This window comes from Arvicanthis niloticus, chromosome 22 (assembly GCF_011762505.2).
Source record: "Arvicanthis niloticus isolate mArvNil1 chromosome 22, mArvNil1.pat.X, whole genome shotgun sequence".
Lineage (NCBI taxonomy): Eukaryota > Metazoa > Chordata > Mammalia > Rodentia > Muridae > Arvicanthis > Arvicanthis niloticus.
This window is the reverse complement of record NC_133429.1, coordinates 28003348-28026519: the sequence shown is the minus strand read 5'-3', so window position 1 is coordinate 28026519 and position 23172 is coordinate 28003348. Positions and strand designations below refer to the sequence as shown.

General features: G+C 40.6%; 1 protein-coding gene across 3 annotated transcripts in view; it reads left to right on the top strand.

Moving 5' to 3' along the window:
- The window catches only part of Tmtc2 (transmembrane O-mannosyltransferase targeting cadherins 2), a 381379-nt gene that overhangs the window by 151921 nt on the left and 206286 nt on the right, over positions 1 to 23172 (top strand). For 2 of the 3 annotated variants that reach the window (XM_076920113.1, XM_076920114.1), the window contains one exon: positions 5682 to 6252. The exons of the other annotated variant lie outside the window; for it this stretch is intronic. In XM_076920113.1, coding sequence (XP_076776228.1) covers positions 5682 to 6252 — 571 coding nt within the window. The remainder of the gene's footprint in view (positions 1 to 5681; positions 6253 to 23172) is intronic. 3 annotated transcript variants of the gene reach the window in all.

The window sequence follows — 23172 nt, the reverse complement described above, 5'->3', positions numbered from 1 at the left end:
CTCGTGTCACAAGGACATGCTTTAACATAAAATTTTGGGTGCATGTACACATGTCATTGGCATGTATGTCATGTAACAAGTTGTGTCGCACCTAGGGATGTACTTTGGGTTTATTTCTCATGGGGATATGGTAAGGCAATTACAGTTATCTTTAGCTTACAGAAGAGAATGCCAAGGTATTGAAAGGTGAGGGCACACTGTGCTACCCTTTTAAGTCAACGTGTGTCCAGTTGGATCAAGACTATATGTTTCATCTCCCCACTCCTCTTCTTTCTCCCTCTTTCTCTTCTCCATCCTGGAATCATGGGTGCTGTGCATGGGATCTGCCACTGAGATGCATCCAGAGAATCATTTTCCTAGGCTTTGTACCAGACTACCTCGTTTCAGCATGAATACATCTGTTTGCATATTGCTGAAACATGGTTAGTTAGCAAAAGGCATTCTTTTTTTTTTTTTTTCTTTCTCTCATACAACAGATTTTAACCTATTGCAAAGTAGTTGCTTTTCTCCCCTCCCTGCTTCGAGGTTTGGTCTTTCCGTACATTTCAACAGGGCAGTGGCTGAGCATTCATTCTACTTTGACTGGAGCATCATTCCGCTCTGAAGGACTAATGGGCATCACTTGGGAGGGTGCTTACCATGGAAAAGGTCAGCAGGTGGGAGAGAGAGCGATATGAACCTGTACTTAATAACAGGTGAGGTGCCTGGGACACCCCATCCATCAGCTTCATAGCACTGCTGGCCTTTGTCAACGTTTAAAAAAAAAAATCACAAGACAGCAAAACCAGAAAGGTACAAATTAACAAAACTAGAAGCAGATTAAGACCTCTGTGCAAACTGGAGAGACTGCATCTTTTTGCTTCAAAAGAATTCTGCCTACAAGTGCTTCCCTCCCCCCCTATGCTATGCGGATCCCCCCTTCCCCATCTCTTACTTTCCCCAGATGGAAATTTTCCGGATTCGTCAATATCTTTCTGAGTTTTCTAACACTAGCTCCTGCAGGCAACCTCAGGAATCAGACCAGCATGCAATTCTGTTTGGTGTTAAGGTGTTTCATTAGCTGTGAAATAGCAGAAGTTGTTTCCACTGTTTCTATTTTGGACTCATTGGAGAAAAATGCAAATGGATGAAACTCTATTTTGCTTAGTGTCAAATGGCTACTCCTCATCCTAGCAGAAGATCATTCAGAGTCTATTAAGGCCCCTTTGGCCTGTCTTCCAAAATGCAGTGCTGAGTGGTGTCATAATGCGGTCCTTATCATTGACTCGCAGGTGTGACATGACTTATATATTAAAGCCCAATGCCATTTTATAATATTCTGTGATCTTTTGTCATACCATTCATTGGGTAAAGAAAAGTCCTCCATAGGCTGATAGCACACATTAAAGAACTTCATTATGCAGATGTGTCCTTCAATCTAGTATGTTCTACACGGAGGTGAGGTCTGTCCTGGTGCTTCTGTTTTGCTTTAGTAACACTCTTTGCCCTTTAATTTCTCTTCATTAAAGAGGATAGATTTGTTGCTGTGTTTCAGAGCCCCACGCCCAACCCCCGTGAGAGTCTAGGACTTACCAATCTTGTTCCTTGATCTGAACGTCTCATTTTGTGAGGGGCAGATATAGTTTATTGCTGCTTGCTGCAGGTTACCAGGTTTGCTGCTATGATGTTAAGAAATTCCAGCTGCTTTGAGCAGATTTTTCAGCTTACTTCATTTTTCTTTTTCTTTCTTTCTTTTTTTTTTTTTTTCCAGAAAGCTTTTTACAGAGTTGCTCAAGCATCATAGAATAATTGGGTCAGGGAAGACCATTTTCCGTCCTTCTTGGATGGTCCATTGCAAGGGTGAAGTATTATCTTAAATAATGTATTGCCTTGCTTTTCTCGCTGTATTAATAAGTCCCTCTATCCCAAGATGCTTTGCCCTGAGCTCTGAGGCTCTCACACGGATACTTCAGTGGTTCTGCACTGATACTAGAGATAGACACATCGTTGTCGAGGTTAATGTCTAGCACAAGCCAGTAAAGCTTCATTCTGAATTACTTGAAATCTGCTCTCTCTGACAACACTGTTTGGCAGTATGTCAGTTTTTCATATTTCTTTTAAATTTTAATTATAACCCATCAAGTCTTAAGCAATTACTTCTGGGTTAGACTCTTGATGAATGTCATAGCAGGGTGTTTTAATTTAATGGATCCAGAAAAAAAACATCTGTTTCTAATATTTTAAAAGCCAATTTATATGGAAATTCATTTAATATACAGTCGATACACGGAGACTTGAAAAATCAAAATGGAAAATCAAACAACTGTGATGTCTTCGGTCTTCCATTGACAAAGGATTTTGCTGTCTCTGGGCTCAGCTGCTGCTACTTAGTTAACACTCCCAGAATCCTGGCATAGGAGAACTAGCAATGTAGTCTTAGAGAAACAGGAAAGTTAATCAGGACAGCAGGTCATTGTCCTCTCATTACTTTCCCCCCGTTGTATGCAGCCTCTGTTCTGGGCTGTGGTGTCTATTGCAACTCAGTGGTAGTTCATATATAAGAGGAGGTGCCCAGGAGAGGGGAGGTTAAACTTCTGCCTTCAAGATGCTTTCTGGAAGGCAACATTTATGGGCTGTTCTGCGGCCCTGGCACATATATAGCAGAGGTCTGGCTGGTCAGGCCTCAATAGGAGAAGATGTGCCTAATCCATAAGAGATTTGAGGCCCCGAGGAGTGGGGAGGTTTGGTGGAGGGGAGCACCTTCTTGGAGGCCAAGGGGAGGAAGAGTGGGAGGCAGAACTGAGGGAGAGGGGACCGGGAGGGGGAACAATGCTGGAGTATAAATAAACAAAATAGTAATAAAAACATGCTTTCTGGAAGTGGTAGATCAAAGTTTGTCACATGACCTTATTTAACATTAAAGGAAATAAGAGAGAGCGAGCCATATTCCCAGCTCAAAACATTCTATTAAGATGAATGAGGAAAAGCTTATATATCGGGGAAACATGGAACTATGTCTATTGTATAACATTCAGACAAAGTTTTAACAGGTCAGTCTTGGTATTGTGCATCTAGAAACATGAATATATCTCATAAATAGAGAATTTACATAAAAGACTAGCCTAGTGATAGATACTTACTTTCTAGTAGATAACTACCAATCACTGATAGCCTCTGTCAATTCTAAAATCCATATATACCTGATTTAAGAATTCACTGGTTTACTAGACTTCATGATGATTTTTTTTAAGATTTTACTTTGATCCTTCTAAAATGCCCAAATGACCCCAGTATGGAGCTAGTTGAGAGTTTTTCAGTTTACAGTCTTCCTGCCTTCTAACCCAGGGGTCTCTAGAATTCTGGTGAGAGAGATTAGGTAGGTACCTCAGGAGTTAAAAATGATCCAGATGGCTTTTTTGACCAGGAACTATAATAGCACAGAAGAGGAATTTTCTAAACAGAATCACTTACATACCATCTTCAACATAGGAATTCTATCCTCTTGGGTCTATTGATTATTTAATATAATTTTGAAAAATTACAACAGTTATATAGTATATTTTGATTATAGTCTCTTTTCAGATTCCTTCCATTACCCACCCAACTTCATGTCTTTTCTCTTCTAAAACACAAATCAGAACAAAACTGAAAATGAAACAAAGACACACACACAGAGACAGAGAGGCAGAGACAGCAAGTAAGCATGCACGTGAGAGAGAGATCATGAAGCATCTTGTGTTGGATAGCTACCCCTGAAAGTGAGGCCTGCCCTGGGTTCTGGTTGATATAAACAGTGCCACTCCACTGAAGAAAGCAGATAGTTTTTCCTCTCTCAGTAGCACTGAGTTGAAAATTACTTCTTCGCTGTGCCTACCTCTCTTTCTCTGGCTAGAATTCTGTCCGGCTTGATCTAGTCTAAGGTTATTGGTTTCATTAATAGTGAGAATCAGGTATGGGTTGAATGTTATGGATCAGGCCTTAAATCCAAGTCAAAAGTGGTTGGTGACTTCCAAACGTTTCTTCCACGACAGTACCAGTGGGTACACCTTGAAGACAAGAAACTCTTGTAGCTCTCTGGATTTCTAACTGGGTGAGATTGATGGTGATTTTTTTTTTTCACTAACATGTAAAGTACCTTCCAGTAATATGAATGCTGGTCAGAAGGGCAAAGCTTCTGGTTGAGCACTGGTTCTATTTGTCCATGTTTGATGATAGAAGTATGTAGTATCTTCAGCAACTGGGTTTCCCCATCAGGTTGTGGACGATAAACCATAGCATTGGCAGTAGCCTTCTCTGGCCCATCCTCCTATACCTCTCCCCGTTGAACCCTCCTATTCTAATTTCCTGCTATCCCTTTATAACATTATATGCTAGTTCCCTTATCTTGGAAGATTTCCTTCTCCTTCATGGTTCTTTATCATATACCTACTCTCCAGATAGTCTCAATGAAACACACGTTTGATTATGTCATATTTGTCATGACATTACCTTAAAATTTTCATCAGTGTCATTCTGAACAAGGATTGCTAAAATCTTCCACTGGTGAGATAATTACATGTTCCTTTAAGTAGACATTAAAGCAAAGATAACTGTTAACAATTTTACATTTTTATAGCTACTTAAATATCCCCAATGGTGTATGGATTATATTTTGGAAAACTCAGAATCATAAAAGAAATAATAAAAACCATGACACTCTATGTTTCTATTCCAAACATGTATGACTTTGAACCAGTTGTTAGTTTATCTTTCTCAGCCATACTTTCATCACCCTGAGAAATGTCCATAGTCAGATATCAGATAATAGCAGTGTTTGGCCAGTGTTGTTCCAAAGTTTAAATGAGAAATTGTAGCCAAGGGAACCAGCATGTATGACAGACAGCAAGTATCCAGCAAACAGTTGGTCCTTCCTTGACATTTACATGGGAGTGTGAAGCATATAATCCTAGAAATATATCCAAGTCAGATGACAGTGCTTTATCGTCAAGATTTTTACAGGTGATGGCAGTACCATAGAAAGTGCAGAAATGGGAAAGAAAGGCCGTAGAGTAAATAATAGCAGGCAGACAGGTGGAGAGCCGTCTCACCTCATCCTTCCGGCTCTCTTATCCACAGCTTGTGATCCGAAGACCAGCAGCATGGACACCATTGGTGACCATATCAGTGCATGGCATCTCTGCTTTCTCCCGAGTCTTTGTCCATCAGAGCTATCCTTAACCCGATACCCAGGTGCTGTGTGGCTATGAGGAGTCCTCCTGGTACTTAGCTATTCTTAAGACTGGATGTGGATGCATCCCACAGAGGAGCAGTACACAGGCCATCTTCAAAATGCAGAGTCTTATGCAGCTGCCACCCAGGAGCCTAAAGATTGTGTTGTAGATTTCCACAAGGGCTTCAGAACAATTCCTTGGATGCTGTCTGTCACAGGAGGCTGAAAAGTGATAGAGCACTTGTATTTTTATTTGTTCTTCAAAGGCTGTGTTTATCAAGGGGCAACCTTCTCAGGATGGCAAAGCTGCCTTTTCTGTAGCTTTAGCAGAGATTAAAGGGATGATTTGGGTTCAACCTCTGTGTACTGGGAATTCTACCATAAAGTATATAATGACACACTTCAAGGAACACAATATCTCATCAACATCCGTTTCTTTTTTTTCTTTGTTTGTTTTAATTTTATTTCATTTTTAATATATTTTGTTTTTCAGCCGTGCTATCAAGACTAATCAAGACCTGCTCCCAGAAACGCCCTGGACACACATTTTCTACAATGACTTCTGGGGGACTCTTCTAACCCACAGTGGTAGCCACAAGTCCTACCGGCCACTCTGCACTCTTTCTTTTCGACTGAATCATGCCATCGGAGGGCTGAATCCCTGGAGCTATCATCTTGTCAATGTCCTGTTGCATGCGGCTGTCACTGGCCTCTTCACGCGCTTCTCCAAGGCCCTCCTTGGGGATGGATACTGGACTTTCATGGCTGGCTTGATGTTTGCTTCACACCCCATCCACACGGAGGCAGTGGCGGGCATCGTGGGACGAGCAGATGTGGGTGCCAGTCTCTTTTTTCTCCTGTCCTTGCTCTGCTACATTAAGCACTGTTCTACAAGAGGCTACTCGGCCAGAACTTGGGGCTGGTTCCTGGGGACAGGACTGTGCGCTGGATGCAGCATGCTGTGGAAGGAACAAGGAGTGACTGTCCTGGCAGTTTCAGCCGTTTATGATGTCTTTGTCTTCCATAGGCTGAAAATGAGGCAGATCCTACCTACCATTTACAAAGTAAGTGGTTGTTATCTCTGGAGCATTGCATTATTGAGTTGTGTATGTGCTTGATCCTTTGCTGCCATTTTGAAAAAGGCAGACTTGTTCTTCTTCAAGGAGAATTTAAAACAAGTAGTCTCTTTCTGTCTCCTTTTAAGTAGAGCACACATTTTGACCTTTCTCTACCAAACAAGCTTTCCATCTCCGCTTATTTTATTTCTGAACTTCTTTCTGTGATTCTTAAAGCTGACAGGAGAGTAATTTTGCCTTGTAAAGTTGCACACATCTTGATTGGATTCAGCTCTCTCTCTTTATTTTTTTTAACCTTTTTGCCAAATTCAGTATAATCCAGTATTTTGAGTGTGACGCATATTTGTAAAAATAACACAGCTGATGACTAAGCTTGATGCTGGCATCTGTGGAGGGGAAACCCTGTGCTATTTGTTAATAGGACTGTTCATGACTTTTGAAAACATCCCTCCCAGTGGTATTGAGAAGTCAGATGTTTAAACAGTGATTTGTGCTCACCTTTGTTTTCCATGTATAAGAATAGAAGAGGCAAAACAGAGTGGTTATTATAAGTTTTAGACTTCCAGGCTTAATGTTTGTATTCTCTTAGTGATTTCAAAGGTAATATGATTCCAAGGTTGTGGAATAATTTTGGGATCACTTTATACTTAAAGAGATGGAACATTTTTCTGGTAGAGCTTGGGTAAAGAGGCACATAAATATGTGTATCTATCAAGGATTCACTCATCATGAACTATAAATAAATTTATTTACTGACATTTCTTCAGCATGCAGGTAATTTGCCATTCATTTAAGCTATAGGACTTGCAGAGGTATGAGATGGATATGCTAGTTGATTTTTATACGAAGTTTTAAATCTTGGCTAAATATTAAACATGGTAGAACACAGAGAATCTTCAGTGTTTTTCAGATTTGTTTGATAAGTTGAATTCATTGTCAATGTTAACAAGTCTACTTTATATAAATACTTAGCACAGAATGACAGGAATATGTTTCATGCCAGTATACAAATTGTTAGAAACTCTTCGGATACCATGGCAAAATTCTCACAACGTCTTTTCATGAAATCCCACTCAGCAACTCAAATAACAGTTTTTAAAATCAAATATTCTGGCCGAGTACAGTTCAAAGGTATACTAAGGTATCTGTGTGCTGAAGAGTGACTGTAGGATAATTTTTGTAGTTTTTGGTAATCTAACTGTTATGTTTTGAAAGAGCAATAAAACTTTGTACATATAGCGAACGCACTGACATTCAAGCAGTAGTCTCAGATTTGAGCTGAGATGTCTCAGGCGTTGTTTCTTTGCATAGGACAAAATGTGTACAGTGTATACTTAGAACAAGGCTCTAGTGAAATCACAAGGTCCAATGTTAGTCATGTAACACAGGCGAGTGGTGGCAGAAACACACATTTTTCCATGTATAAATTGGAAGTAATTTTTGACTTCTGTGCATCCAGAGACTCTTCCCTTCTGCCTAGCCTGTAGCTACCCTCAGGTCAAGAGCCACAATCTAAGACACTATGTGCAGCCCATAAGAAACAGTTTTAAACCGGGGCGGAGGCACCTTGAGAAACTGCCTGCCTTCCTGTCTCTTCACTCAGAACTGACCTGTGGTTTGATTATAAAGGAAAAGACTGAATATACCCTGCTATGGTGTAGAAATGTCAGTTGTTTTAGTCAGGTTCCCACATTTCTTTTAGACTTAAGAGGGGACATTTATAAAGTTGATTGAGTGGGGACCTAGCCTGCCTGCACATAGGTAACACGTTGACCTTCATGTAGGTCCCCAGCACCTGGAGCTGGGGTTTACCCTAACTCTGTTCCCTGCCTGTGGATCCTGTTCCCTAACGGGGCTGTCTTGTCTGGTCTCAGTGGGAGTAGCTATGCCTAGTCCTGCAGTGACTTGAGGTGCAGTGACTCAGAGGAGAAGAAGAGGTGGTTTAGGGGAAGGACCATGTGAGAAGGGAATGGGAGGAGAATGGGGACCAGATATAAAGTGAATAAATGAATTAATGTTAAAAAAGAAGGAAGGAAGGAGGGAAGGAAGAAAGGAAGGAGACAAGGAAAGAGGTGTGATGGGGAAGGAAAGATGGAAGAAGGAAAAGTAAAACTAAATAAAATTGATTGATTGAGATAAGAGTCTTGCTTTATTGGCCAGTCAGGTCTTGAGTGGGCTCAGCAGAGCTTCCACCTCAGCCTCTGGAACAGGTGGGACTAGAAACTTACTCAACCACACCCAACATGCTGTGGGTTATGGTTGGGGACACTCATGAAGAAGCTGCCATATTGTTCTTGTTTTGCCTATATTTTGCCTCTCCCCAGTTCCCCTCTGCTTAAAATTGAATTGTAATGAAAGACATGGTTGGGGAAAAATCTAAAACAATGATTTATTATTACTATTAGTTAAAATTTCCATTTTACTTATGTATGTGTCTATGTGGGTACCGTTCTTTTGAGCTTGCATCCTAGAGCTGGTATTACAAGGATAACTGGGACCCAAATCCTGGTCCTCTGATTTAGCAGTAAGCGCCTTTAACCACTGAGCCATCTCCGCAGCCCTGTTCTTATTTATTAGCTGTCATCTTAAAAAAAAAAAAATATATATATATATATATATATATATATATATATATATATATACTTAGTAGGCAGAATGTGGTCACTGCTCACTTTATGCCCTGAAGGAACAATAACCTTCTCACTTAGAACTCAAGTATTAAGGCTTACTGAAGTTCCTTTGTGATTTCATCTAAATGTTGTCACTTTAAAGAAAATTCTGCATGCAGTCTGATGCTAGAAAACATATGGCTTACAGTTTCAGATCTCCTTTAATTATTTCAAGGGGCATTACTAATCCCCCCAACATGATGTCCTCAACAGTAACAGACCTTATTCTGCTATTCCAAAAGAGTGAGTCATTTTCTGATTCTTGTCCTTATGGGGACACAGGTTCTGCAGCTTTGGGCCCCCCTGTTGATAGCCTTTGAGGTGCTGAGCTTTCTCTTCTGCACAATTTCCATTTCACTGGCTCATTATTTTAATATTTTAAACTCAGGCTTCACTTTTAAGATGCTTGAAGTTCTCTTCGGAGAAATTTTCAGTTTTCCTAGCATATTTTCAAGGACAAGGTTATTTACTATCAAACTCCTCACTTTAAGAATATTCTAGACAATAGTTGGGATGTACCTAGAAAATTATTTGTTTACGAAACATTAAGATTCACCTGAGCTTTCTGTGTTTCTTCTGGCATCCTCATGTTATGCAACTTCTGCTTAAGAGAACAGAAAACTTCCTTTAACAGGGGACTTCCTTAGAGAGTGAGGTCCTCGTGTTTTGGGAGAGGACTTTATAGTTTTGATGGTGCATTTGTTTTGAAATGTAGACTGTAAAAACACACATACACACACACACACACACACACACACACAAACACACACACACACAGCTCCTACCTCAAAGGAATAATAGAGTCTGTTCTGGAGCCAAATTTGAATGGCAATGTCATGTGAGCACAGACTTTAAGTTACCCCAAATTCAGTGTTCCAACTTGGAAGCAGTTACTTGAAGTGTTTACATTGATAAAACAAAGAAATCCACAAATCAAGACACTTTATTAATAGATTGATGGAGACATCCCAGGTGGATTACAGCTAGGAAGGAGACTCCTGTGGGCTTTGGATGGTGTCTTATGACATTCTTAGCTTTTGGGTGGGTGGGAACTAGTGGTCTGTTAATAGATTCCAAACCATTTCCCTCTATTAGAGAGAGGATGCTAATTCCTATCCAGAGGTGGTCTATTCAGGATGCTGAAGCTAGCCAGTGCTAAGGTAATTAGTGTCTGGACTCCGCACTTGCCAACGCTCCACCTCACTGCAGTCTTTTGCTTGCTCAGTGTAGGCAGACATGGTTCATTCCAGGACTCCTCCTTGATGATACTTGCCAGGATTGTTGGCAACCATCTCTTCTAAGCCAACCACCAGCAGTGAGAGTGATGGAGGCAGCATGACCCTTTATCTGCTCACACTATTTTATTTTAGTTGTCTCTGTTTAAGCTCTTTCTGTCATTATGAGCTTTCAAACCAGTGACTTTGGGATAATGGATTCTTTATATTTACAAGGAAGAAGAAAGATAAGAGTATTTTCAGCAGAGGTGAAGGTCACTGTTAATCTCAAAGATGGCAGGAGAAATAACACAGGCCCAGATCATCATGGCCAAATTGATTAAAGCAAACAATTCATTAAAGCAAGCTTTTTGATTTGTGCATATGGGCTGACTCCAGATAAGGTGGAGTTTGAGTGATCGGTGTTGGATGTGAGAAAGACAAGGTTTTTATAGCTCAGGGTAGGGGGTTTCCAAATGGAGTATTTGGTAGGCAAAATGGGTGAGATTACATGAGATGAGCATAACAACTTAGTCCTATATGGTCTCTGGAAACAAAGACATGGTGTGAAGTGGGGATGCCATGGTGTGATGGGACAAAGTAATCATAGTTAAGCGTCATCGGAAGTCATAGAACCTTTGGAAACAAAGGTAGGGTTGTACAATGGATAGAAACAGCTTTTTGAAACAAAGACACAATTGTCATCCTAGAACAGGTAATAGCAGATAGAGTTCCAGCTGGGTCGTAGCCCAATCTTTAAGAAACAGAGGGATAATAGGAAACAGGGCTGGATCTAGTTTCTCTTTACTGCAAGATGTTTTTTAAGCCTAAAATGGAGGCAGGCTGGTTCTTGTGTCACCCAGAAGGTAATGGAGTCACTAGGATTTGAATGCAAAGCTTCAGGAATGTCCAGTGGCCTTTTCACTGCAGCAAAAGGCAGAGGATGCAGTCAGGTGATGGCACAGTAAAGGGGACATGATACAGAATCTTTGCTCACAAGGAATGAGTGACCTTGGGCTAGCTCCTTGGTTAGTTTACTTCTCTGGTTGGTGAGACAGCTTTGGTTCTCTAGAGGAGTTGCGACAGATGTTGAGGTGTTCAGTGTGTGAGCTGGGATGCCCGCTTTTAAAAGGCATCTAATACATCAGCTGCAGAGAAATAAATATTGGTAGAGATTGTTAATCTCTATGTTATCCGTAAGGCTCTGGGTATGGTTTGCTGGTATGTGATGTTAGCAATCCACTCAGGCTGGAGTATGCGGATGAAAGTATATACTTTCAACTAGGGTATTATGACTGTGAGCTTTGCAATAGATGTGAGCTATACCCATAGATTGTATAAGGTGGCTATGGAAAATTATAGCCTTGAGATACATAGATTTCTACATTGCCAAGAAAAACCTCCTTTGAAGAAGAAGCGGCTGTAAAGGGTTACAGGCCTGCCAAATTGTGTGATGTGGAAAGAGAGTGTTACCATCTACAGAATTCATGTTTTAGAACCAATGCAATCAAGTTACAAAAAAAAAAAAAATCTAAAAAAAATGTAACTTTGTAGTGTTATATTTGACATATACTTAACTGTCTTGGAGAGCATACAGCCCATGGGCCGTAAGATATGACTGTGAGATCCTTTTTATCCAGAAGGATAATCATTTTTAATATCTTACCAATTAACTCTGCATCAAAGTCATGTGGTTTGCCCCATGATACACCTGTCTTTGCCCTATTAAAGCATCAACCATAACTACATGTTCAATTCTATACTACAAATTAGAGAAATAGTCAAATACTCAAATCTGAAAAGGTCTGTCTTGGGGACTGTTTCAACCAGCAAGCTTGATGGGTGCTTTTCTGTAGTTCATATACAGAGTCTTTTCTGCCCCCCCCAAACTCAAATGTCTGCCAGGCAAATTCAATGTCACATTCTACAACTATTATTTCTCTGGGACTTCGTTATTGCAAAAACAAAACAAAACAAAACAAAAAAACAAACTTGGGTTTCTGTTTGGTAGAGCCTTTTTCATTTTTTAAGAAGACTTCTTAAATCTTTTTTGTGACATCTAATGTTACATTTAAAATTATATTATACATATAATATATATAAACATATTAATATAATATATTAATTATATATTTATATATTAACTATTATATTATTAATAATATAGTATATTATTAAATATTATATATTAATATAATTATTATAATAATTAATATATAATTAATATATTAATATAATATATTAATTTAAAAGCAAACGTTAGGCTTTGGAGAAGGCACAGTTGTTAAAGTAGTGAAGGTGTGAGTTCAACCCACAGAATTCCTGTTCATGAAGCTAGGCATGATGGCATATATTCCTAGCTCAGGCTGGGCAGGGTTAAGTGGATTCTTGTGGTCACCCAGACTAGCTTACCTGGCAAGCTCTGGGACAGGAAAACATCCTTTCTCATAAATCATATAGAGAACTCCTGAAGAATGACTGCTGAGGTTGTCTTCTGGCCTCAATGCACACATATATGCAGACACAAAGACCGCGTACAAACGTGCATGTATCTTCCTAGTCAGATAGCAAAGCTGATTGAGTCAAAGAGAAATCTTTGAGCTAGCTGAGTTTGGTCAGTTTGACTCCAGAACTTACTATGAACAAGATTCTTGATCATATTATGTGTGTGGGTTTTGCAGTTGTGCAAAGCATATATCACATGTAAGTGTGTGAGTACTCAACATACATTAGATATTTAGTGTTTAACAAATACCTAATATTTCCACCTGCCAGGCACTGTTCTTACTGCACTAAAAGTGTTAACGCATTTAAATTATTTAACAAATGCTTACTGAAAGAGCTAATGGGATTTATGAAATAATATGGTTGAATACTGACAAACCATAATTTATTCAGTAGTTCAAAACAGTTGTCAGAAATTATTAAATAGAAAACCTCAAGAAATATATCAGAACAAAAATCATTCATAGTTGTCAGCCATGGGGTTCTATTTTATGAACCTGCTATTTTACCCCTGTCCTCTTGTGCAATATCTGGCACACAGTAGGTACTCAGCTAACTATGGAATTCATATGCAAGCCTTACCATTTGAAGCATTTGCTGAGATGGTAAGTTGAATTTGAATTAGGCAATCATTTTTAACACGGTGAAGATTGCATTCCTACTTTGGCAGGTTTGGAATAAGCCATGCATGCCAGCAAAGATTAATATATATATATTATAAATAAATAAATATATATATTTATTTATTTATATTTATATTAACCTTTCACTAACTGGCTATTTTAGCCTTCCTTGTGTTACTGTTGCTTTGTTGCTTGCTTGGGTTTATGTGGTCAAAACTAAATAGAAAGGGACTTTGAAATATGCTTCAACTGACCATGCAAAGAAATACTAGACTTTTATCTGCCCACTATTTTTTTTAAAGCCTCCCATAACTCTAAGAGGTTAATAAATTCACTGTAAGCAACCTTTTCCTTATCAGCATCAATCCTTCCTTGCTTAGAGCTGTTTTCAGTGATGACTTAACATCTGTGAACTTTTTAAATGTGCAAACATCCTTTGTGTCATCATTAGCTCCCTCTTCACTAAGTGACAGGTGGAAAACATAACAAAGAAGACATGAAAGAATACATGGAATCAGGCCTTAGTGTAGGAATTCTAATAATAGTCTGACTCAGATTGGGAATATGCAACTAATTTATTTGCTTTTTAAAGAATTTCTTAAAACCTGTTGACCTGGCTAGTTTTATGTCAGCTTGACACAGGGTAGAGTCATCCAATAGGAGGAAGCCCCAATTGAGAAATCTTCTCCATAAGACAGGGCTCTGGCAATCTCGTAGAGCATCTAACATTCTTAGTCAGTCACAGATGGGGAAAGGCCCAGGTCATTGTGGGTGGGGTCGTCCCTAGGAAGATGGTCCTGGGAAAGCAGACTGAGCAAGCCGAGATAACAAGCCAGAAAGCAATACTCCTTCAAAGTCTCTGCATCAGGTCCTGCCCTCCAGTTCCTGTCCTGTTTGATTTCCTTTCCTGGCTTTCTTCAGTGATGGGCTACAAGGTAGATGTTTAAGCTGAATAAACCCTGTCCTCCACAACTTCCTTTTTTTTTTTTTTTTTGGTACAGTGCTTCATCAAAGCAATAGAAATCCTAGTTTTGTTTCACAATAGTTGTTTTGAAAATGAGCATCATCTTTAAATTAAATTTGTGTCTTTATTTCCCAGAAATACAGTAATAGGCTGTGCTACTATGTGGGAAAATGGGAAGTACTGACACTTGAAAAATGAGTCATTTTTAGATATAAGTTTGTTTTAATGCCAAAGAGTATGTGTATTATAGAGGGTGTCCCATGGTGTGTGAAGCTTATCTTTGTCTTAGCTTGTAGCCTAAGCTTCAGATGTATGTTGACAATAAATCTAATTAATGACCCTTGTTGCCAGGCTTGTAATGTTTATCGTGTAAAGATCCCTAAAGGTGAGAGTTTACATTCCATTAAAGGATCTGGGTTCCCCACAGTCTGATTGCTGTATATGTTAAATGCTGTCCTGCCCGCCGGACCGTTTCATTTGGTGTATAGACGAGTACAAACCCAGAGATGCAGAACCCGCATACAAAACAAGAGATGCAGAACCGGCAGGCATTTTCACATTGAGTTTTCCTGTGCTTTGGTTATCTACACGAGGGTGTGAGTTTTGTTGTGACCCTCATCTCAGTTGTACTGAATGGAGTGGGATGTGGTGGTTGTCTTTGATTTTTCTCAACCATCATCCGTTGGTATGAGTCAAGACAAAGCACAATACCTGAGTCTAGCCACAGGGCTGCCTAGCTGTAGAGAAGCGGTAGGGCTATTTGTCATGCACTTACAAATGATTTTGGATTTGATCCCAGTCTCCTCGGTGCTGTACTTAATATTCAGGACCCACGGTACTCTAAACCCCTAACAGCTGCCAACACTGCTCACCAGATAATACTACAAATAAAGTCAAGGTTCAGAAACAGTTTACAATTCAGAAAGTCAAAGATTAAGAAGGCATTTCATGCCTGCAGCGGGAGGCTCCTTTACTGACCCGACTTAAAATGATTCAGTATTCCAGATGCCATTTAGAGTCCAGTGGAGAGTCATTTTCAATTTGGGAGGTGACTACCTTTGCCACCTGCTCTAAGGCCTCCGTTAAGTTTTACTCCTGGTGACAGAGTATATGCACAGAGTACTTACCAAGGAGAATTTCATCTGTCTGCCAGGCAGTATGGTTGGTTGATGATGATGTGGAACGGCAAAAATGCTCCAAGAGAGTCTGCATTTAAGGACTACGAAGGGTAGTGTGGAACAAGAAGTAGTAGTGTAAGCTGAGATTCAAGCTACAAAGTGGTGATGGTGTATGTAAATCATTGGAGGTGCTAAGGTAATATAGACGAGAAAGTTGCATGCTGACCACAAAAACCAAACCAAACCAACCAAACACACACACACACACACAAAACCTCCCAGAAATGAAATACTTGATCGGACAGACAGACACACAGACATGAAGTAGTTAGACGTCAGCATTTCAGGTTGAAGCAGTGAGCCAGGGAGGAGCGCTCAGTCCGAGCAATATACAGAGGGGAAGTCACTAGGGGAACACTGAGTTTGGGCGATAGACTGCATGACATTTACACAGGAAAATGAGGAAGGAGTTGAGTTTAACCCCTCGTGTGTGTGTGAAGGTATGGGGCATTTTAACACATGCTGTTGTGGTTTCCCATATGGAGGAAGACACTTTATGACGTCTGCATGCATGTGAACTTTGGTTAATTCAACAGGAGTCTAGGATGAACAACTCCCATTCTGCCTGTGGGCTCTGTGTTTTGTTTTGTTTTGTTTTTTCTTCTAAACTCAAGGAAGGGTTTCTTTCTGATGAGACGGAGAGAATTAGACTCAGGAGTTGAGGTTTCAGTTTAGTCCACGAGTGTCCTGTAATAGCATATAGTTCATTCTTCAGCGTTATAAAAGCATTTATTTTCTGACCACTACTATTAGTTTACTTTTCACTGGGAAGTATCTGGCATATTGTTCTACAGTACTAATGAGAAAAACAGTGTGTCCTTAAGGGCTTTCTCTCCTAGGTCTGTTCTTCCAGCCCTGCCAAACCGTGTTCAGATATGCTTATGAATGACCATGAGGCACAACATCCCTCTTTGTTTTGGACTCTTCCAAACAGGAATACAGAATAAGAAAAAAAAAAAAAAAAACATTAAAAGCATCCTTTTTGCATTACAGAATAAATACTCCATCAGCACTGAATTTCAACCAGTTAAGTCTGCAGCGAAAAATGACACCCAAATTGGATCTTGTGATGAATAAATAATGAATCTCATTGAAATCCTCTTCGCTGCTCTCCTCACACTCTGTCTGGGATGCATATTACATCATTCAGCTCAGTTTTCCATAACCTGCCGCCTCAGAGGGATCAAACCGACTGACAGGGGTATCATGATGATCAGGTTACTCATACTCAGGACTGTCACTTTCAAAGAAAAGGATATGCTTTTCCAAAACTTGAAACCCATTGTCCCAGTAAATGCCTGGAACAGTAAAAATGCTAATTTAATGTTAATTTCTCAAGTAGAATTCGAGCTATGGAGAGCCAGGGTCATGAATAGATAAGAGTGTCCTTAAAACGTATGATGGGAAGGAACTGGTAAAACCATTGTATCAAATGTATTAATAGATACATTCGGTATGGAATATGACACAATGGATTATGTTACCGCTTTATTTTTTCTTCAGGTATTCTGGTTTTGTCCCTATTCATCAGGGTATTCTTTCCAAAGACAGGATAATGAGAAATCAAACAGGGACAGCAGCACCGTGTAGTGTAGTGCCAATGCTTGTGCCCATGTGGTGGCTGGAAGGTCAACCTGCCCTTGCTCTCCATGTGTCTTTGCAATGTTGCAGAGTGCCCAGATGGCTCCCGTATGCTCTGCTGGTCCGATTATAACTCTTGCATCGAGTAAAATAGCATGAATTCGGAATTTAATTCGTGTTTCTTCAGTAATTATAGCCTTGATTAGTGAAGTCAGTGTTTCCGTTCCGAAGGACATCTCCCCGCCCCTCCTCTACTTGTTTAGTCATTTCACGTCAGGATGATAAGGTGCAGCGATCGTCATGATCGTCTTTGATATAATAATCTGTGACACCTATGTTTTGTGACATGGTTTTCATTTTCATAATTCTCCAAAAAAAAGCAAGGAGAATATGAAGAAAACAAAGGACATTAAAAAATAATAATAGTAACGACTGAGTTGGTTTTCAGAGAAGAAACAGAAAAACAACCAACATTCTCCTTAATTTGTGGCTACCCAGAATGTACAGAGCAGGTACAGATATACAAAGACTTTTGCTACATGCAGTATCAATTCTGAAAGTTCTATGTGTGTTTGGCTGCTGTAGTGCATGGCTGTAATCCTAACTCTCGGAAGAATCACTGAAAGTTGGAAGCCAGCTTGGGCTACATAGACAGACATTGTCTCAAAAAGCCCCCAAAGGAAAGCAAACACAAAACACCCAAAAGAAACTTTTGTCTTCTTAAGAAGTAAAAACATGAAATGCTATATAGTTTCACGAATTTGAAATTGCTGAGTCTGTTAGTATTAACACCCAAGCTGTTTGAAAGCAATTTGGTTTTTACTGTATAGCTGCCTGGACGTATGTCCGTTCTATAATATACGTGTTAGGAAGGTATGTGTTGGGTTGTGCATTCCAAGAGAAGAAACTTTGTGAATAAAAACATCATAATATAGTCAGCTTACATCCAGTTTTTGTATGAATGCTTTGGGTTCATTTCCATAAGTTTTATGAAATGAAAAGCTCCAAATTATTTGAAATATTTACTTTTCCTACTTTGAAGAGACAGGCAGTTATATCCCAGTTTATTTGTTCATTGTGTATAATTTCTTTTCGTGACATAATGTGGTCACTCTTTAGTACTGTTTTTTAACGGTGTGTAAACTTTATGAGGTTGGGTCTGACTGTGAAAGGAGAGACACAGTGGGGGTAAATCTTTGAGGGTAACCAGGCTCCAGCTTCTGTTTAGAATTTTGTTTTGTTTTTGGTTTAATGAGATAAGATCTCATACAGCTTAGCTCACCTCCAACAACACCCTGTTGTCAGTGAAGCTGGCTTCAACTCCTAATCCTCATGCCCCTCCCTACCTCCTGAGTTGGAGATGTCACTGCCCAGCTCTGTCCTGCTATAATGCAACCTTCCTTTCTTACAGAGCCAGCCTGCCATGCCTTCCCCTGAAAGACCTAGTCTTAGTTGCTGTTCTATTGCTATGAAGACACACCAAGGCCAAGGCGGCTCTTATAAAAGAAAGCATTTAGTTGTGAATTTGCTTATGGTTTCCAAAGGTTAGTCCATTATCATCATGGCAGGGAGCATGGCAGCATGCAGACATGCTTGGCACCCGAGAAGTAGCTGAGAGCTACATGCAGCAGGAGAGAGAAGGGGAGAGGTGGGTAGGGAGAGAAGAAGAGGGAGAAGGAGAAGGAGCGGGAGAGGGAGAGGAAGACCCTAGGCTAGGTGTGAGCTTAGGAAATCTCCCCTACTGACATACTTGCTCAAGGAGGTCATATCTAATCCTTCTCAAATAATTTCACTTTCTGGTGAGCATTTTAATATATGAGCCTAGGGGACTGATTTATTCAAACCACTATGTTCTCTGATATGGGAAGCAAATTCCATTCTTCACTGGAAATGCTCTTATTCTGTCATAATAGTCAAAAGTAATTAATAATAGGGACAGGAGGATAGCTCAGTGGGGAAAGTGTGTGCCACCCAAGGAGAAGGACCTGAATTTGGATTCCCGGGCATCCTAGTGGGCAACGGCAAGCCTAGTGCTGGCGAGCAGAGAGGTAGATGTCACATGCTTGCTAACCGACCAGTCAGTCTTGCTAAATCAGCAAATTCCAGGCTCAGTAAAACATGTTTTCTTAGAAAAATAAGGTGATGGTCAAGGATGAGCCACAGAGGAAGACACCCAATGTTACCCTCTGTCTTCAGCAAGTCCGTGTGTAAGTGAGGGAGCACACATGCACGCACTCGCATATCGTCAACGTCCACACACAAGCACAGACCTGCATCTAGGTAACTAATGCAACTGATGTCTCCAGCATTTATGTGAATGTTTCATCTGTTACTTTAGGGGGCAGTTCATCAGCATGGCTTTGACCACTTTTTTGAGCCACATTTGAACAGTAAACGCAGTGAACAGTGAACTCTCAGTAAACTAAAATGGAATGCTCGCTGTCCTGTTCATCACGGCTTGTAACTGAAAATGAAAGAAAATCACCTTTCAAGGGTCACTCTGAATAGCATAATTTGAAGGTTGATTTTATTTGATTTTTTTTTATTTGACTGAAAATGAGTACACTTGCCAGGTCGGGCGCTGAACCTCTCTCCGTGAATGTCTTGTTCTTATCACACATTTTGGTAGCCTGGTTTTTTCCCCTTCAGGCTCAGGAGGGTGCTGTTGCTTATATATCTGAAAAGGAGCCAGGCTTTCCTGTTCTCCACCCCCACCCTCCTGTTTCTGCTGTATTTCCTTTTAGCCAGGCTTATAGGAAGGAAGATTGGTTTGCTAGCTGCAAGAGCTCGTGGTCTTTATGTCTCATTCTTTTGAAGGGAAGAGTCAGTGTTATCACCTGAAGGTGAATGCTAATCTCTTTTTCTGTTTTTATTCTTCCTCTACCTGCCTGGTTGCCTTGGTGCAGCTGAGTCCAGACTCTCTAGTATAACAAACCTTTTCACGGAAGCTTTGAAGCTGCATTTTGGTGCTGTCCTTCCGTCCTTTACTTGATTTCCCTGCCTCACAGGGAAGGCTTGGAAGGCAAAACCTTGCTCTATAGGGTGATGGTGTTTTCTAGCTGGTGGGAAATTTCTCGGAAACACTTTGGACACATTAAAACCTTATGTGCTGTTCAGATGAAATTCCTTTTACGGAAACTTAAGTTTTAGTTGCCTTGGCTTGTTGCCACACATCTCTGTAGACAAACCTAAAGGTTTCGGGAAATTCATTATTTAAAAATCTTTATTTAATCGACATGACAGATGCAGGTGATGTAGGGATGACAGTGTGTGTGTGTGTGTGTGTGTGTGTGTGTGTGTGTGTGTGTGTGTGTATGTGTGTGTGTGTGTGTGTGTGTGTGTGTTAGAAAAGACTTCAGGGTTCTTCATGAGTTTTCTTTAGTTATATCAAACTTACAAGGCCACCAGCCATTTAGGGTAAACTGTTTTAAACTAGAGATTGCAGCATGAAACTTTATGCAACTGAATAAGAGAATTTTGACTGTTTAATTTTCATTTGTTTTTCAAAGGAACACTGATAAGGACCTGAGGAAAATCTCAAACCTCTCAGGTGTTTTGATGAATGGCTGTATTCAGAACCACTATGGACATTGAGAAGCCCACTCAAATATCGTTAAATTTAATATCATTTGCATTAAAACGAAGATTTGATAATAGGAGACGAAGTTTCAAACCCATCCCTCTACCTATCACCCCTTCCATTATCAGACTTTTGGTCCACAGAAGGTTCGTGTCAGGGTTTTGTGGCAGAAGAGTATCTTGGTGGATCAGGGCTAGAGTGTCTCAAGGATCATACCACCACCCAATAGATCTCAAGCAAGAGATTTATTTAGGAGGGGGTGGCAAAAGGCTGCCTCTGAGCAGGGACAAGAGGGAGGGATGGAGGGAAGAAGAGAGGAAGAGAGGGGGGACAGGCTGTGATGGCGGGGTGCTTTATAATGGTATGGTGTAAGGGTCTGAAAATTATTGAAGGAAGACCCCAGACTCAGATAGTAAGCAAAGACAGAGTGTTTATTCTGCAGAAACAACCAGCATGGTCAACCATTTTTTGAAGTGGCGACCCCAGACAAAGGCACTCAGGCCTTCTTATAGGGAACCAAGGGAACTCTCTAGAAGGATTAGGTGATGTGTTTATACGAAGATAAAGAGATTTAGAATATGTTCTATGGATGTGTGGTGAGGTATGGGGGAAGGAGATGTCTCAGTGGGCCCATGCTGAGGTATCCCTTCCTCCTGAGGGACCAGCCACAGGAAGGTATAGAATTTATTTAGAGCTTGGGAGGGGGTAAGTTTAGAGGGTAGGAGAGGCAGAGAGAGGCAGAGAGATGGAAAGAGTAGGGAAGTAGAGACCGGCCATGAGCATGTTGAGAGATGGGGAAGGGAAGGGGGAAGGGGTGAGGGGACATGGGGGAGCAAGAAATCAAGACAGCAGGGGAGAGAGAGAGAGAGAGAGAGAGAGAGAGAGAGAGAGAGAGAGAGAGAGAGAGAGAGAGAGAAAGAGAGGAAGAGAGGAAGGAGAGAGGAAGGAGAGAGGAGGGAGTGAGCAGCCCCTTTTATAGTGGGCCAGGCCTACCTGGTAACATCAGGTAGAGTTTAGACAGAATGCTAACTTTAGGTAATCTAAAATTTCATTGCTGGGTGCTAGGTGGTCACAGGTGGTCAGTAGTCTGCATTCTTCTGTCATGAACATTTAGCCATAGGATGAGATGGGGCTGCCCAGAACTGCTGGCCCATCCTGCGATAAGATATTTCCCCAATTTTTGTGGTTATCTCCACTCTGTTCTTTGGGGGGAGGTTTTATGATCTTGTTTCTGGATTTTATGGTCTGTTTCTGGAGCTGGTGCCTATGGCTGTCTTTTCAAAATCATGCCTGGTCCTTAAATGGAGACAAATGGGGTTTATGTTGTCTTTTCAATGGGACTCATGGGGACAGTGGAAGTGTGTCCTATTTGCCTGGTGATAGAGTGTTGTTGAATTGCTGAAGGCACTGCTGGAGGGCGGGGTGGGACAATGGGCGCTTGGTCCTTGAATGTGGGCAGTTCTGCACAGTTGGAATTTGGGTAGCTAAGTTTAGAGATAGCTAGTTGCCATCCCTTCCCATTCTGGTCCAGTGCTTTTGACACTGTCTTCTTTTCTTTCGGTATTTAAAAACCTGTTACTATAAAAATTTCAAGCCAGCCAGCGGGACTGTAGCCAGATTGGAGATGAGTTAGCCAGCCTCTTCTTAGCTATATCACTCCAGGTTACCACACATTGCAATTCTGCCATTAAGAAAAAATAAATCATAAAACAAAACAAAACAAAACAAAACTCTCTTATAGGTTCCTTTACAGTTTTGGTAGCTTTAGAACTCCAAGGTTCCTTTTGAAGTTGAGTGGTTTGTTATGGCTCATCCTGCTTTACTTCTTGTGATGGTTTGTATATGCTTGGCCCAGGGAGTGACACTATTAGAAGGTGTAGGCTTGTTGGAGTAGATCTGTCACTGTGGGTGTGGGCGTTAAGACCCTCATCCTAGCTGCCTGGAAGCCAGCTGCTAGCAGCCTTTAGATGAAGATGTAGAACTCTCAGCTTCTCCTGCACCATGCATGCCTAGATGCTGCTAAGCTCCTGCCTTGATGATAATGGACTGAACCTCTGAACCTGCATGCCAGCCCCAATTAAATGTTGTCCTTGTAAGAGTTGCCTTGGTCATGGTGTCTGTTCACAGCAGTAAAACTCTTAACTAAGACACTTCTTTTTGGATTCTCTTTTTCCCTTACCACACTAGCTGCACAAGGAGGCTTAGATTCTTTTTCTTCACCCTGATGTTTCAGCTTGATTACACCCATTTGAAAATGGTGTATTTACTTAATAGCTGTCATGGGCTTAACACAAAGACTAAAGTCAGCAGCCTGCATTTTATTCTAATTTGCTTTGCCTTGTCATTTGAATTAGTTCACTCAGCAGTATTGGTCTCTTCTTCCTGTTGATCCTGAGATTCATACTGGTCCAGAAATAACTGTTGGATAGCAGGTTATCTCTTTTTTATCCTTTCTAGATCTCCAGCTTACTACTAAACAAACTCTGGAGAAAGAATATGTAAAGTATGCTCAATCTGCAATATGAAAGTCTTTCAATTTTTATCTTGTAACTTACAACTGCAGGGCTCTTGGGGGAGGTGGTAAAATGCCACTT